The sequence below is a fragment of the Chelonia mydas genome, chromosome 19 (assembly GCF_015237465.2).
Source record: "Chelonia mydas isolate rCheMyd1 chromosome 19, rCheMyd1.pri.v2, whole genome shotgun sequence".
Taxonomy (NCBI): Eukaryota; Metazoa; Chordata; order Testudines; family Cheloniidae; genus Chelonia; species Chelonia mydas.
Window position 1 is genome coordinate 49,637 of NC_051259.2, and position 17,602 is coordinate 67,238.

The window sequence follows — 17,602 nt, forward strand, 5'->3', positions numbered from 1 at the left end:
ACCCTTACTTCTGCACTGCAGCTGACGGTGACGCTGCCTTCAGAGCTAGGCAGCTGGAGAGCAGTAGCTGCTGGACAGGAGCCCAGCTCTGAAGGCAGAGCTGCTATCAGCAGCAGCACAGAAGTAAGGATGGCATGGTATGGTATTGCCACCCTTACTTCTGCAGTGTTGCTGGCAGAGCTGGACCCTCAGTCAGCAGCTGCCATCGTCCTGCCGCCTAGCTCTGAAGGCAGCAGCGCACAAGTAAGGGTGGCATGGTATGATATTGTCACACTTACTCCTGTGCTGCTGCTGGTGGGGCGCTCCCTTCAGAGCTGGGCACCTGGCCAAGAGCCGCCACTCTCTGTCTGTCCAGCTTTGAAGGCAGTGCAGAAGTAAGGATGACAATACTTGGACCCCCTAAAATAACTTGTGACCCCCCTGCAACTCCCTCTTGGGTCAGGACCCCCAGTTTGAGAAATGCTGGTCTCCCATGTGAAATCTGTATAGTATAAGGTAAAAGCACACAAAAGACCAGATTTCCCAGTGACGCGTTTTTCATGGCTGTGATATTGGTAGGGCCCTAAGAATAAATGTCCACATGGGGAGTTAGTATGGAATAGCTACTGCATTTTAAATTCACACTGTAGCTCAATGGTTCTAATCTCAACCTTTCCCTACCATTGTATCCCTTTCAGAAGTCTGAAGCCGGAGATCCACTGCCTGGGGCTGAATCATATAACTCAGCTTCACAGGCCTCCCTCCCTGCGGTGTGGGGTGCCAGGCAATTGCCTTGCTTACAGCCCCCCTAAATCCATCCATCGACACCCCCCCCCCCCCAGGTTGAGAAACACTGATGTAGATAAGTAGAGACACACCCTGGAAGACTTCTGTGTATCCACAGAACCACTGCTCTAGCTTATTTTGCAATAATTTCCCTGTGTAGATAAGCCCTTTCCACTTGTGGGCAGTTTATATTCTGAGTAGCATGTCTGTTAAATACTCCGTAGCAAACACACAGGACCTCGTCTTCTTTTCCTTTTCAGATCGCTCTACTGTAGCTTTCCTCCCCATCATGAAGAAGCATTAAAGAAGGCAAGGCAGGAACTTCTGCTCCCCTGCCATGCCAGTGATACATAGTGGCGGCCGGCGGGCATATATAACATGCGCCCTCCCCCCCGGCGACAGTGGCAGTGATACTGAGTAGCACCGAGAATTTATCAGACCCTGGCCACTGTAGTGACTTACATACGGTGTAGCAGCAGAGCCAGTGAGGCTGTGCAGCAACCTGTATGAGGCCGTGTCCCAGCACTTACTTTTACACTGGGCGGCACGTAGCATTCCTGCTCCAAGCGTAACCACGGGGCACCGTGAGCACAGCGCCCCACATGGATAAAAAGCAGGGTGGTCGCGGCATGGAGTGGCTAACACGCGGGCAGCTGAGTGGGAACGGCTTCGGCGGGAGGGAGCTGCGCTGGGCAGGTTCTGAGGGAAGGCGAGAGAAGGGAGCTGGCCTGGGCCTGAGGTGGGAAGGCGGGAGAAGAAGGTAGGAGCCAGGCGGGCGGCGGGAGAAGGGGGCTGGGCAGGGCCTGAGGTGGGAAGGGGGCTGGGGGCTAGGCGCTAGGCGGGCGCGGGAGAAGGGCGCTGGGCACGGCCTGAGGTGGGAAGGCAGGAAAAGGGGGTCAGGGCTAGGCCGGAGAAGGGGGCTGGGCACGGCCTGAGATGGGAAGGGGGCTGGGGGCTAGGCGGGCAGTGGGAGAAGGGGGCTGGGCACGGCCTGAGGTGGGAAGGCGGGAGAAGGGGGCTGGGCACGGCCTGAGGTGGGAAGGCGGGAGAAGGGGGTTGGGGGCTAGGCGGGCGGCGGGAGAAGGGGGCTGAGCACGGCCTGAGGTGGGAAGGCGGGAGAAGAGGGCTGGGCACGGCCTGAGGTGGGAAGGCGGGAGAAGGGGGCTGGGGGCTAGGCGGGCGGCGGGAGAAGGGGGTTGGGCACGGCCTGAAGTGGGAAGGCGGGAAAAGGGGCTGGGCACGGCCTGAGGGGAGGAGATGCAGCTTGCGGAAAGGCCCAAGGCAGGACGCCAAAAAGAAGTTGGAGGAGAGGAGGGGAGGGGCGGGGCGGGGCTGTGTGCCAGCGTTGCCGGTCTCCATGGTAACTGATAGGACGCTGCGTGTCTTCCCCTCCCGCCGGTAAAAGACACAGGGCGCAAGCGCGGCGCAGTCGTCATAGCGGAGAGGGTGCAGCTCGGTGCAGAGAGGGTTGGGATGGCGCATTACAAGGTGCGGGACTGCGATTTCTTCCCGGAACCCACCACCCTCTCTTGGTCCCCTTCCCCACATCGGGGAGTCTCGATATCCCGCCGGCTGCCTCCGCGCGGCCTCTGCGCCCTTCAGACAGGCCCGGCGAAGCCGGCTCGCCGACCCCGGAACGCCCTGCCCCGCGCTAACGTTGTTCCCATCCTTCCCTCAGGCCGCAGACTCTAAGCGAGAGCAGTTCCGCCGCTACCTGGAGAAATCCGGGGTGCTGGACACGCTCACCAAAGGTAAATAGCCCCGAGCCGCTGCCCCCAGCGCGCGGGAAGGGAAGTGTCCCCCCTCTGCCCCGCACGGGGGGCGAAGGTCCGTGTTCTCTTGCCCTTGTGCCCACGCCAGGTGGTTGCAGGGACCTTTCTCTAGCAGCTGCTGTCCCCCGACCCTCACCGGCCAGCAGTGGCAGGTGGCCAGCAGCCGTTGTTGGAAATCCTGTGGGTCAAGACTTAAGATACTTGAGGCCTTATTTTGTCAGAGTACTTACTATTTCTGTAGCACTTTATATGCTCAAAGCAGAGTTCCATTTGATTTCAGTTGTAGTGTTGAGCACACCCTACCTCTGCAATTCTGACCCCTTGGCCCCTGATCCCTGGTACTCACTCCACACAGTGGGCACCTGTGAATTTTGGTTTAAGTGACTTGTTCAGCATTGCAGAAGCAGGGATAAAATGCAGTTCTTCAGGGTGGCATTCAAGGTCTGTAACCATGAGACTATCCTTTTTCTCCCTGTAATTCTCTGCTTTATTTGCTACACAACATCCAGCCTCTACAACAAAGGAGGCAGGGTTCTTTTAGACAAAAGCCTCATTCACTATACAGTTTGGTTTGATTTCTGGTGCACTGAATGAGACAGAAGTCCTGTAGGGGGGAAAAAGTATGTGATCATGTAACTAAAGAGTGTCATGCACATGCCAAAAAGGGGCACAAACAGCCTTAATCCTGATACTTCTTTGCAACTGGAATATTCCTTTAACATATTTTTTATGTAATTACACATTTAGAAACAAAAACTGACCAAATTTCATCATGTAGAATCCTGTTGATCCTCATATGGATTGTTAGCACGTTTGTGACCTCTAGATCCACTGCACAAACCTCTCCCGCTTGAGCTAGTGGAGCAACCGATAGCAGCAGTAGGTTGTTAATCTGTGTAGACTAATCACTAAAGAGGGATGAGACAGATTTTGAAGCTATTAAATAATCTTGTGTTCAGTTCCATGTTTTGGTGGGGAATGTGCTTCTAGTCTTAAACACTTCTCCTTTGGGTCTTGGAATGGGGCGGTCAGGGGACAAGGAGCCGGGGGGGGGGGGGGGTTGGAGGGGTTGGGAAGTGGGAGGGGGTGAATGGGGGCAGGGGCCAGGCTGTTTGGGGGGCACAGCTTTCCCTACCCAGCCCTCCAAACCATTTCATACCCCGATGTGGCCCTCGGGTCAAAAAGTTTGCCAACCCCGATCTAGACCATCCCTGAGAGGTGTTTGGAGATTTTTAAGAGCAGGTTAGACAATGATGGAGATTCCACAACCTCTCTAGGCAGTTTATGCCGGTGCTTAACTACCCTGACAGTTAGGAAGTTTTTCCTAATGTCCAACCTAAACTGCCCTTTCTGCAATTTAAGCCCATTGCTGCTTGTCCTATCCTCAGAGGTTAAGAAAAACAAATTTTTCTCCCTCCTCCTTGTAACAACCTTTTACTTACTTGAAAACTATTATAGAATCATAGAATCCTAGAATATCAGGTTTGGAAGGGACCTCAGGAGGACATCTAGTCCAACCCCCTGCTCAAAGCAGGACCAGTCCCCAACTAAATCATTCCAGCCAGGGCTTTGTCAAGCCTGATATTAAAAACCTCAAAGGAAGGAGATTCCACCACCTCCCAAGGTAATGCATTCCAGTGCTTCACCACCCTCCTGGTGAAAAGTTTTCCTAATATCCAACCTAAACCTCCCCCACTGCAACTTGAGACCATTACTCCTCATTCTGTCATCTGCTACCACTGAGAACAGTCTAGAGCCATCCTCTTTGGAACCCCCTTTCAGGTAGTTGAAAGCTATCAAATCCCCCCCTCATTCTTCTCTTTCACAGACTAAACAATCCACGTTCCATCAGCCTCTCTTCATAAGTCATGTGTTCCAGTCCCTTAATCATTTTTGTTGCCCTCCGCTGGAAGCTTTCCAGTTTTTTCACATCCTTCTTGTAGTGTGGGGCCCAAAACTGGACACAGTGCTCCAGATGAGGCCTCACCAATGTCGAAAAGAGGGGAACGATCATGTCCCTCGATCTGCTGGCAATGCCCCTACTTATACATCCCAAAATGCCATCGGCCTTCTTGGCAACAAGGGCACACTGTTGACTCGTATCCAGCTTCTCGTCCACTGTAACCCCTAGGTCCTTTTCTGCAGAACTGCTGCCTAGCCATTCAGTTCCTAGTCTGTAGCAGTGCATGGGATTCTTCTGTCCTAAGTGCAGGACTCTGCACTTGGCCTTATTGAACCTCATCAGATTTCTTTTGGCCCAATCCTCCAATTTGTCTAGGTCCCTCTGTATCCTATCCCTACCCTCCGGCATATCTACCACTCCTCCCAGTTTAGTGTCATCTGCAAACTTGCTGAGGGTGCAATCCACGCCATCCTCCAGATCATTAATGAAGATATTGAACAAAACTGGCCCCAGGACCGACCCTTGGGGCACTCTGCTTGATACCGGCTTCCAACTAGACATGGAGCCATTGATCACAATCCGTTGAGCCCGACAATCTAGCTAGCTTTCTATCCACTTCATAGTCAATTCATCCAGCTCATACTACTTTAACTTGCTGGCAAGAATACTGTGGGAGACCGTGTCAAAAGCTTTGCTAAAGTCAAGGAATAACACGTCCGCTGCTTTCCCCTCATCCACAGAGCCAGTTATCTTGTCATAGAAAGCAATTAGATTAGTCAGGCATGACTTGCCCTTGGTGAATCCATGCTGACTGTTCCTGATCCCCTTCCTCTCCTCTAAGTGCTTCAGAATTGATTCCTTGAGGACCTGCTCCATGATTTTTCCAGGGACTGAGGTGAGAACTTATCATGTCCCCTCTCGGTCTTCTCTTTTCCAGACTAAACAAACTCAGTTTTTTTTTTCAATCTTCCCTCATAGTTCATGTTTGCTAGACCTTTAATCGTTTTTGTCAGTCTTCTCTGGATTCTCTCCAATTTGTTCACATCCTTCCTGAAGTGTGGCGCCCAGAATTTGACACTCCAGTTGAGGCCTAATCAGTGCAGACTAGAGTGGAAGAATTACTACTTGTGTCTTGCTTACAACACTCCTGCTAATACATTCCAAAATGATGTTCGGGTTGTTTTTTTTTTTTTTTTTTTTTTTTTTTTTCCAAACAGTGTTACACTGTTGACCATTTAGCTTGTGGTCCACTATGACCCCTAGATCTCTTTCCGCAGTACTCCTTCCTAGGCAGTCATTTCCCATTTTGTATGTGTGCAACTGATTGTTCTGTTCCTTCCTAAGTGGAGTACTTCTCATTTGTCTTTATTGAATTTCATCCTATTTATTTCAGACCATTTCTTCAGTTTGTCCAGATCATTTTGAATTTTAATCCTATCCAAAGCACTTGCAACCTCTCCCAGCTTGGTATTGTCTACAGATTTCTAAATGTACTCTCTGTGCCATTATCTAAATCAGTGGTCACCAACCCATCGATCGCGATTGACTCGTCAATCCTGGAGCCTCTTCTGCTCGATCACCGTCCCTGGGCCACTAAAAGTCGCCTCCGATCCTGACTGAATGGCCCCGAATCTCTCCGAGCTCACCCTAGTGCTGCTCCAGGTGAATCAGTCAAGGAGCCAAGTTCGATCTTGTACAGTGGTACTCAGGCAGGCTGTGTGCCTGCCTGCCGTGGCCCCATGCCGCTCCTGGAAGCGGCTGGCTGCTGGCATGTCTCTGTGGCCCCTGGGGTGCAGGTGTCTGTGCGCTGCCTGCCCCCGGAGCCACTGCCCCGCCCCTCCCCCCCTCGGCCTGGGGCTGTACAGATGTGCCAGCAGCCAGCCGCTTCTGGGAGCAGTATGGGGCCATGGCAGGCAGGCCCCGCTGTGCTGCCGACTGGGAGCCGCCTGTGCTAAGCGTCTCACAGCCGGAGCCTACACCTCGCACCCCCTCCTGTACCCGCAACCCCCTGCCCCAGTCTGGAGCCCTCTCCTGCACCAAACTCCCTCCCAGAGCTTGAACCCCTCATTCTTGCCCCAGACTCAACCAATGCACACCCCACAGTTGAGAATGTTACTGATTTGTGATACTCTCTGAAGGATTTTGGATCTATAACCACAAATGACACTAATAAAAGGTACAACTCCTAAAATGTCCAGTGGAGTCTGAGTTTAGGTACATTGTGACCATATGACCCCTGCACCCAAACTCCTTCCCAGAGCTTGCACCCCTCACTCCTGCACCTCTGCCCCAAGCTCAGCCCAGAGCCCCCTCCCACACTCCGAACCCCTCAGCCCCAGCCCAGAGCCTGCACCCCCTCCTGCACCCCAACCCCCTGCTCCAGCCTGGTGAAAGTGAGTGAGGGTGAGCAAGTGATGGAGGGAGGGGGGAATGGAGTGAACAGGGTGGGGCCTTGAGGAAGGGGCAGGGTAGATCCTGGGTTGATCTTAAATTCAAAAAGTGATCTTGTGCGTAAAAAGGTTGGAGGTCACTGATCTAAATCATTGATGAAGGTATTGAACAGAACTGGATCCAGAACTGAGCCCTGCGGGACCCCACTCATCTCCTTCCAGCATGACTGTGAACCACTGAAAAATACTCTCTGGGAATAGTTTTCCAACCAGTTATGCACCCACCTTATAGTAGCTCCATCTAGGTTGTATTTCCCTAGTTTGTTTATGAGAAGGTCATGTGAGACCATATCAAAAGCTTTACTAAAGTCAAAATATACCACTTATGCTGCTTCCCCCTCTATACACAAGGCTTTTTACCCTGTCAAATCAAGTTATCAGGTTGGTTTGACCTAATTTGTTTTTGACAAATCCATGTTGACTGTCACTGATGATCTTATTATCTTCTAGATGTTTTCAGATGGATTGCTTAATTATTTTATATATTCATGTTGCCTGGGTGTAGCAGGTGCAGAATAGAGAGCACAGGAGAGAGTCCACATAAGGCCCCTCTGCAACTAGGAGGAGCAATTGCAATTACAGGTGAAGCAGGCTGAGAGCAGACTGAATTTTGGAGAAATTTAGCCAACAAGTGTAACACACCTCTGCTAAGCAATTTCTTGGTTCTCTGTAATTTGGGCAGACTTGTAATGTGGATGGCAAAAGACATACTCCTGACACCAACGCCATCCATGCGCGACACATAGAGGCACTAGAGATTCTTAGTCAAATGACTGTAAGAATTTTTAACATGGGCAAAACAACTTTTTTGCCTTAATCTCATTCTTGGAAACAGCTGAACTGTTGGGTACAACTTTCCAAAAATTTCAGCATGAGGCATGCACATGGCATGTAAGTAAAATTTCAGTCCAATGGTCCATAAAGTTAAAAGTAACTACAAACGGAGTACTTGTGGCACCTTCGAGACTAACCAGTTTATTTGAGCATAAGCTTTTGTGAGCTAAAGCTCACTTCCTCGGATGCTGTAGCTCACGAAAGCTTATGCTCAAATAAATTGGTTAGTCTCTAAAGGTGCCACAAGTACTCCTTTTCTTTTTGCGAATACAGACTAACACGGCTGCTACTCTGAAACCTGTAACTACAAACAGGGTCTCTCAGTGGAAAGTATTAAGCAACCTTACCCACAGGTCTAATTACCAACGCTGGCTATAATCTGTGTTGTGAAAGTACCCAAATCCCCATATCTGGATTGGGGTGCCACTGGGTTAAATATTGAACAAACACAGAAAATCTGACAACTTCAGTAGAAATTCTGTGTTGGTTTTTATTCTGCCCTCATCAAAGGTCCCTATGTGTATAGCTCACAATCTAAGAAAGTCAAGCAATATATATAGAACTCAAGAGAAATATTTGTCTCTCTGTACTTTTTAGTTTTGTAATTGCATAAATATCCACTTCCTCAGCCTATAAATCATGCATGGGTTTGTTTTGTTTGGGGTTTTTTTTTTTGTATCTGTAATGGCAGATTTAGTCCTGATGCTTCTCCCCTCTCATTTTTGTCATAAGTGCCTAGTGAAAAAGACTACGCAAATATAGTGGTGCATAGCAAAAGTCTGTCAGAGAGAAAATAGGCATTATGCAAATGAAAACGTATCACAAAATGTTGCATGTGCATACTTAAGCTTGTAGAAAAAATACGGTATCCTGAGTTTCAGGAATACTCTGTTGTGTAATTAAAGACTGCATCATAATACGTTTTCACAAGCAGACGGTCAAGGTTGCAAGTTAAACTGTGCAACCTTAACATTCTTGTTCTTTTTGAATGGGATATATACACTAATTCAAAGCATATTATATAAAGTGTTCTCATAGCTTTCCATTCTTTAATACCATATTAGAAACAAAAAAAAAATTTGTTTTATCTATTTCTAGTTAGCTTATATTTTCTCCTTGAATGAAAATGAAAGCAAGTAATCTCTGTTTAATTGCTTTATGAAGTGCTGCCATAGCTTTTAGGTCAAAACTATTCTGTAAAATGGAGCAGTTGGACACTCAATACTGGTATCTCACTTTGGTAGGTATATTCTACCATTTGTACCAAGTTTCAGATTATAGTGAATGTTTTGGAATGGAGCTAAATTGCACATACATTCCGTCGTTTCATTTAAGAAATGTGGTATGAGTGCAGATCAGCTTACTTTTACTCACTTCCATGGTGAATACATATTTAGAGTGTGGAGGACACTTCGCTCCACATGCAGGTTTTTTTTTGTTTTTTTTTTTAATGTGAAGTCAGTCTTTTTGCCACTTTTAGGTAAATCGGTGTGCTCCATCTGGTGGCTCTAAAGCTGCTGTTGTTCACTAACAAACTAGTCTAAAAAGCTGTAGCTACTCTTCAGTTAACTGACAGTGAACTCTACTAGCTAACACAGTTGTCCTGGAAGGGAAGTTTTGGAGTCCAAAATTACATGAACAAGTGTTGGGACTGTCCAGGCTAGCAAGTTAAGATGTGTTGGCTTACTTGACAATACATTAACTTGGTACCTATGACAGTGATGTTCTGGTCTGTGACTGGGAATAATTTAAAAACAAAAAAACCAAGTGTGGACATACTGACCGTGATAAATCGTATTCATTTTGGTTTCATTCCAAGTCCAGAAATCTAAGTATGAATTAATCAACAGGAGAACTGATGGCTCAGGCTCTTTTGAGAATTCAGTCAACAAAGTGTTGAACAGTGAATACTTCAGAAGTTCGTGCCGGGTGGCTGTCTTTGGTGCACATCTGTGTTAACTCAAAATATTAGTTATTGAGTACCATACTCAATGTAACACTCTGAGTGCCCCTGGAGATGAGAACAACCTATAGATAGGTGATGGAGGAGCCAAGTGTGCGACTGTAAGAGTGCAACTGCATTCTTGAGACACCATTTAGGATTCTTGCTTCCACTTTAGAAGCAAAGCAGCAGGTGGTTGCGATTTGTTTGTTCCCCCTGATCCCCCAGTAAAAGAGGCCTGGTGATGGAGGAGAATATTGAGTTTTCCAAACTTAGTAAAGAAGATTCTGTCTTTGGCTACACTAGGGGGCTTACAGCGATGCAGCTGCACCGCTGTAAGGTCTCTAGTGTAGCTGCTCTAAGATGATGATGGGAGAGAGGTCTCCTGTTGACTTAATTACTGCAGCCCTTGGAAGTGGTGGTAGTTATATCAGTAGGAGAAGCCCTCTGGCCAACGGAGTGCTGTCCACACCAGCGCATAAATTGGCATAAGTTATGTTGCTCGGGGGTGGCTAATTTACTCCCCTGAGCAACATAATTTATGTTGATTTTAAGTTTAAGTGTAGATTACTTTTGATTACCTTTATTATAAGATATGATAGTAGGCAACTACTTTACTGGTAGAGAATGTATATATCCTGGAACTATTATTAAATTGGTATGTATTTGATCAGTTTATGGAAAAATATAACTGCTTGAAAGTTACTTGTAATGTTTGTGTTTATGTAAGTGCAGAATTTAGTGCAAACATTTAGCTTTACAGTTCATTAAAGAATTGTTGAAAAAAGCATATTCAAAAGAATTCCAGCTGTATAACTGTAGTCAAAGTTTATGTTGGATGCACATGAGTCTCTCAGAAATACTCGGCATAATCACGAATACGTGTTCATTGTCCTAATTTTTGACTATAATAAAAGCTAGCTTTGTGTGTGAATGTTTAAATTAGTGAAACATCACCTTTAGAATACTAATCTGGAAGTAATCCTTTTTAAGTCTCATATGTATTACCTTTGACTACTGGTGCACATTTCAGAAATTGAACCATTTGAGGTGTTTTCTGCTTTCAACTGTTGGACGCTTTTTATTTACAGTGTTGGTAGCCCTATATGAAGAGCCAGAGAAACCAAATAGTGCACTGGAGTATCCTTTTTCTTCCTTCTGTGAATTGATTTCAGACATATGTGAGGCAAAAGATGGAAGCACCGTCCAAGGCAGATACTCGTTTGTCTCCATATTATATAAAGTAAACAAAATATTTTATTTCCATATTAAATAAGAACAGCAGCAATTTTGGGGAAATGGCACTCGGTGAACCAAGTACAATAGAGAACTGGAAATTTAGCTCTTGCATGATAAAGTCCTTACTACCAACAGCCTGAGGCTTTTGGCTTATCTAACCCAGTATCTTGGTTGGTTGGTTTTTTTTGGCAGTGGCTTGTGTTTAATAGACTTTTGCCTTCCTTTTGGTATTAAACATTTTCTATAAGGCTATTTGCATAGGAATGCCTTCCTTTTATTTGCAGGTGTACTGCTTAGTTTGGAACAGTGTATTTTGCATAACTGCTGTTTATTACTGACAAGTATCTAGTTCTTCTTAATCTTGCTGGGCTTCCTCTTTGACCTCCTGCCTCAGTGAATTATGAGGGCTCACTACACAAGTATTTACTGTCTAAAATTTTCTGCCTTACAGTTTAGTATTCCCTTGTTCTTATGTTGTGGGAGAGGGTAAAAGGAACATCTTTCAGCTTTTACTTTATACTATTTTGTAACCGTGCCCTTCTCAATCTTCTTTACAAGCTAAGTAAACCTTGCTGTTCTCCTTCATTGTGTTTTAAAGGCCTGCAGACAGCCATGTTGCCATCTTCTTTAAAACAATTCTGTTTGGCTTTTTTCTTAACTGACATATCTGCTGTATCCTGTCAGTCTGCCATTATGTCTTGCTCTACCAACGTTGTAGTTTATTCAGATTCAGGCTATCATTTTTAAGTAAAGAAACACTTAACTTTTATTAGCTTTCTGAAGCATCATATAGGAGCCGCAGCTCCAGAAAATCCAGAAGTAGAGGCCCTTCGCCTGGAAGTGGCAGAGATGAAAGAAAAATATGAAGCTGTGTTGGAAGAAAACAAAAAACTAAAAGCAAAGGTAAATATTTGAGTCTCCATTGCTGTATCTTCTTAAAATGTAAAAGAAAAATACAGTGGTATTAGCAAAAAGAAAAAGAGTACTTGTGGCACCTTAGAGACTAACAAATTTATTTGAGCATAAGCTTTTGTGAGCTACAGCTCACTTCATTGGATGCATTCAGTGGGGGGAAAAAAAATCACTGATATTCGTTACTGTATCAGTAGTCAACATTCATCAGTGATAATGCAGTGTCACTTTGTGCAAGTCTCAGAACAAGGGGAAAGCCTGATAGGCTCTTGGTGGGGGGGCCACTCAATTGAAAAGAACACTTTCATGTTTTAATATGACTAACCACTCAGTTTCTTTTTCTTAACTTTCTTTAAAAGCCATGGGAAACCATTACAAGTACCAAACTCAAGTAAAATTGAGTGGAAACGATAGAATTAACTTCTTAAAAAATGGTGTAAAAATCAATCTAGATGATACTTCCCAAACAGATTACAACATGTTAAAGATGCTAACTGAAAAAGCTTCTTACAGAAAATAAATTCAAGGTGGAAGAGTCCTATTAGGTCAATGGGATCAATACCTTGCAAGATCTGACCCACTGGAGGCATTTATGTGTATGCAAAACAAAACGTTTAACTCTAGTTTAAAATACCTCTAGTTCTCTGACTCCGAAAACCTTCTGAATGGATCCTGAGTGTAAACTAAGGCAGAGTCATTGTTTTGGGGATACAGACTGCCTGCACCTCTCAGCTATCTAAGTAGGGTATCTGTTCTTAAACCAAATTATATTTGAGACAGATTTTTCAAATAATTCATTGTACAGTTACCATAGTTATACGGATCCATAACTACACATGCAAATAGCCACATAAACGAGGGGCAGAAAGAGTGCTGGTTCTGAAAGTGTGTGACATACTTTTTCCCATGCATTGATGCTGTTTTCTACACTAACTTTACTTACCAAATGACTAGTTACTACATACTATGTTTTACCTTCTACAGCTTTTGATCATGCAAGCTTTTTTGCATGGATTATGGGACTGCCCACAAAGAGGCCTGAAGCCTGCAAGCTGCTATCTTAGTACACACCATATATTATCCGTGGTAGTTCCACAATAGAACAAAGGCACTATTTGTCCATTAATTGGTCCAGAAAACACCTACTTAACAATAAACTCAGTGGTCAAATTTAATGATCTCTCCATTAAATTTGCTGTCAAGACACACATGCATAAGAATGGCCACACTAGGTCAGGCCAGTGGTCCATCTAGCCCAGTATCTTGTCTTCTGACAGTGGCCAATGCCAGATGCCTCAAAGGAAATGAACAGAGAAATTATTAAATGACCCATACCCTGTTGTTCAGTCCCAGCATCAGGCAGTCAGGGGCTTAGGGACATCCAGAGCATGGGGTTACATCCCTGACCATTGGCTAATAGCCATTGATGGACCTATTCTCCATCAACTTATTGAATTCTTTTTTTAACCTAGTTATACTTTTGGCCTTCACAACATCCCGTGGCAGCAAGTTTCACAGGTTGACTGTGTTTTGTATGAAGAAGTACTTCCTTTGGTTTGTTTTAAATCTCCTGCCTATTAGTTTCATCAGGTGACCCCTGGTTCTTATGTTATGTGAAGGGGTAAATAACACTTCCCAATTCACTTTCTCCACACCATTCATGATTTTATAGACCTCTATCATATCCCCCCTTAGTTATCTCTTTTCCAAGCTGAACAATCCCAGTCGTCTTAATCTCTCTTCATATGAAAGCTGTCCCTTACCCTTAATCACGTTTGTTGCTTTTTCTATTTTTTTCCTGTATCTTCTTTGAGATAGGGCAACTAGAACTGTAACAGTATTCAAGGTCTGGGTGTACCATGGATTTATATAGTGGTGGTATGATATTTTCTGTCTTATTTTTCTCTTTTCTAATGGTTCCTAGTATTCTGTTAGGGGTTTTTGTTTTGTTTTTTTTACTGCTGCTGCACATTGAGTGATATTTTCAGAGACCTATCCACAATAACTGGAGGATCTTTCTCGAGTGGCAGCTAATTTGGACCCCACGGTTTTGTATGTATAGTTGGGATTATGTTTTCCAATGTGCATTACTTTGTATTTATCAACTCTGAATGTCATGTGCCATTTTGTTGCCCACTCACCCAGTTTTGTGAGAGGCCTTTGTAACTCTTCACAGTTGGCTTTGAACTTAACTATCGTGAGTAATTTTGTATCGTGCAAATGTTGCTGCCTCACTGTTTACTCCTTTTTCCAAATCATTGATGAATATGTTGAACAGCACTGGTCCCAGTACTGATCACTGCCACTATTTACCTCTCTATTCTGAAAACTAGCCATTTATTCCTGCTCTTAGTTATCTGTCTTTTAACCAGTTGCTGATCCATGAGAGGACCTTTCCTCTTATCCCATGACTGCGTAGTTTGCTTAAGAGCCTTTGGTAAGGGACCAGGTCAGAGGCTTTCTGAAAGTTCAAGTACACTATATCCACTTGATCACTCTTGTCCACATTTGTTTTACAGTAAAAAGGCTATAAGTATTTGACTTGAACATTCTGCTGAGTCAAGCTGCCATGCTTATCTAAATGGTCCTGGCTTGGGTTAAAATGGGAGTGCTTCCTTGAGGGGGAAAAAATTAGATGGGTTGTAGGAGGAGCATGGATGTAGTTATTGCAGCTTGCAGGCATTTTTTTGGTCTAAGATGGCTTAAAATGAGAGTAATCTGACTTTAGCAGAAGGGAGACTTTCCTATGAAAGTGGTCTAAGAGATCTGATAAACTCATTTGGTAATGAGGGCTGAATTATACCTTAGTGTGTGGGCCAGTTACAAAGTTTTGGGCCATATGCCACAACTGTGTGAAAAGGTGCAAGAGGCTGCCCTCGGCATAACCAAGTTTGTTGGGGAAATCAGGAATGATTCAGAGTGCCATTAGGACCACCAGTTTTTCTGCTCTCATTTCCTTGTATCTCTCCTCCCTCTGTATCTCTGAAATTTTTCTCCTTATTGATTAGTACTTTCCCTTCTCCCCTCCTATCTACTTTTTATGCACTTTACTTCTTTTGTTCCATCTGTCTTTTTTGTCCTGCACAGTCACCCATTCCCCTGGATCTTTGAGTTTTGTTGGGTTTCTGAATGGCAGCAGAACAACTTTACATGAGAGGATTGTGGAGCAAAATCATGTTCTAATCAGCTTCCTTCGTTAGTCTTTTAGCATGCAGAGCATTAAAGAGGAAACATTTATTTTCCCTTTCCATTAAGTACTGTAGCGAGTTTAAGTAACTAGCAAGTTTCCCTCTTCAGTTGGGTGCCTGTGTAAAGACCTCTGTGCACAGGGGAAAACCTGCTAATCCTGAAGAAAGTACATGTAATTAACTGAAAAGCAAAACTTGACTAAGATCCACTCATACAGTCCAGAAGTTTTATTTTGTAGCTAGCTTGGTATGCAAAAGACATGGAGCACTGTTTCAGCAGCTGTTGCTGGCAGCACACTGTGATAAATTTAATCCAACATTATTTGTAAATGCCAGATGAATATTTCGATCAGACTTGGAATTTCTAACCCATAAATGAGAAACATTTTAAATGCAAAATTTAAAACTGAATGGCAGATTCCAGATATTCTAATATTTACTTTCATAACCTTCCCTATGTCTGGGATTCTTTTCAAAGGGTCTGGTGAAATCTACTTGGTCTTCAGCTACCTAATTTTTATACCTATGCATCTATAATTGGAGAATTCAGTGTGTATTTTAAGTGGCCAAATTATCACTAAATCAGTGTGAAGTTTTGATCTAAGGTTCTGATGGTAGGTTTGTCCTCTATTTTAAATTTGGAATAGTCTCATGAATAGCTAATCCCAATTCTAGTGGTGGCAGTCAGACCATTTTACTCCAGCATATTTCAGTACAGCATACAAGAATGTAGGACACTCATTCTGCCCAAAACTAACTCAAGATGGCCAGTATTGGGCAATCACAATGTAAAATCCTCTCTTCTTTAAAGTAAGAAATTAAATATTTGTCAGTGGGGAAAAACTGTCAAAAGCATTTAATGGATCTTGTGTGCTGAAATTTCCTGACTTTATAAGTCACTTAAGAGCTTTTGAAAATCCTGCCCTGCACCTTTAAAAGCATCTCTCTCTCTCATAGCTGCATCTTTGCACAATGCATTGTTCCCTCCCTTCTCCCGCACCCCCACAGAAAAAAGGTTTACCAGGCATGTTTGTAGTCTTTGAAAATAAGTGGACCTAAGTATTCAGTAGCAAATTAGATTTTGTAGAATAAAGCTTGCTATAAAACAACTACTCCTCTCTCCTGTTGGGGTAAAATATGCCATCAGGGTTTTTTTAACATTCTACAGCTAACAAAATCACACTTTTTTTTTTTTTTTTTTTTTTTTTTTTTTTTAAATTCTACAGCTGTCTCAGTATGAACCACCTCCAGAAGAGAAGCGTGGTGAATAGGAATGCTTTCACCTTTTGGTTACTTACCTGAATAAAGGGCTTCATCAGAAGTTTACTGTCTTGACTTTTTTTGGATATAAATATCTTGAAACATTTCATGCAATATGTTGGCAATCATCTTACAACTACATGAATTGCCTAGGGAAGTTGTGGAATCTCCATCCTTGGAGATTTTTAAGAGCAGGTTAGACAAACACCTCTCAAGGATGGCCTAGATCAGTGGTCTCCAACTTTTTTTTTTTTTTATGCCCAAGATCACTTTTTGAATCTAAGGGCAACCCAGGATCTGCCCTGCCCATTCCCCAAAGCCCTGCCCCACTCACTCCATTCCCCGCTCCCCTTGGTTGTTCACTCTCCCCCACCCTCACTCACTTTCACCAGGCTAGGGTTGGGGTTCAAGAGGAGGTGTGGGCTCTGGGCTGGTGCTGAGGGGTTTGCAGTGTGGGAGGGGGCTCTGGGCTGAGTGTGGGGCAGAGTGTTTGGGGTGCAGAAGGGGGTGTAGGCTCTGGGAGGGCGTTTGGGTGCAGGAGGGGTCTCCAGGCTGGGGCAGAGTGTTGGGATACAGGAAGGGGTACATGGTGCTGGCTCTGGAAGGGGGATCAGGGCTGGGGCAAGAGATTGGGGTGCAGAGGGGGCATGGGGTGCTGGCTCCGGGAAGGGGCTCAGGGCTGGGGGTTGAGGTGCAGCTTCTCGTGGGTCAGCACTTGCCTCCGGCGGCTTTTGATCTGTGGCAGGTGCAGCAAGGCTAAGTCAGGCTCCCTGCCTACCCCAGCTCCACAGGGCTCCTGGAAGGGGCCAATGTGCCCCTGGGAGTGGGGGGGCACGTGGCTCTGCAAGCTGCCCCTCTGTAAGCACTGCCCCTGCAGTCCTCCTGTCCAATGGGAGCTGCAGGGGTGGTGCTTACAGGCAGGAGCAGTGCGCAGAGGGAGACCCTTGTCCTCCCCGCTCACTCACGGGGCCGCGCTGGCCACTTCTGGGAGCGGTGTGGGGCTGGCGTAGGGAGTCAGCCCCCCCCCTGAGGTGGGGATTGACTGGGAGATCCTCTAGGATCACTAGTCTAGATAATACTTGGTCTTGCTATGAGTGCAGGGGACTGGACTAGATGACCTCCCAAGGTCCCTTCCAGTCCTACAAATCTATGAAAAAAGGTCTTATGATTCTTAAGGTAATCTGCAAACGTTCTTCTGTAGAGTTCTAAACCTAACTTTTTATAAGCTTTGGAAGGAGTTAACTCATGTGATGTGAATGTTATACCTTTCAGAACATGCTAACAAGACTAATTTAGCACAAAGTGCCTGAAGTACAGTGAATAATTTCAGTAGCACT

At 45.1% G+C, this 17,602-nt stretch overlaps 1 protein-coding gene across 2 annotated transcripts; it reads left to right on the forward strand.

Annotated features, from left to right (window-relative positions):
* Positions 1-1,389: 1,389 nt before the first annotated feature.
* On the forward strand, positions 1,390-16,326 carry LOC102932543 (MYC binding protein). Of its 2 annotated transcripts, XM_007069019.3 has the most exons (6): positions 1,390-1,525; positions 2,171-2,253; positions 2,444-2,516; positions 10,758-10,806; positions 11,679-11,808; positions 16,232-16,326. In XM_007069019.3, exons 2-6 carry the CDS (start codon positions 2,239-2,241, stop codon positions 16,274-16,276), a joined length of 312 nt encoding a protein of 103 aa, XP_007069081.1. In that variant the 5' UTR covers positions 1,390-1,525; positions 2,171-2,238; the 3' UTR covers positions 16,277-16,326. The 2 variants fall into 2 exon arrangements, with proteins under 2 accessions (XP_007069081.1, XP_037737507.1); XM_037881579.2 differs by lacking the exon at positions 16,232-16,326 and having other exon boundaries at positions 10,758-10,909; positions 11,679-11,784.
* Positions 16,327-17,602: the final 1,276 nt, after the last annotated feature.

Excerpts from the sequence above, each read along its gene's own strand:
- LOC102932543 (XM_037881579.2), top strand. Across the intron at positions 2,517-10,757 it reads GCTGGACACGCTCACCAAAG|TGTTGGTAGCCCTATATGAA; the intron begins GTAAATAGCCCC and ends TTTTATTTACAG. Across the intron at positions 10,910-11,678 it reads TTGTCTCCATATTATATAAA|CTTTCTGAAGCATCATATAG; the intron begins GTAAACAAAATA and ends AACTTTTATTAG.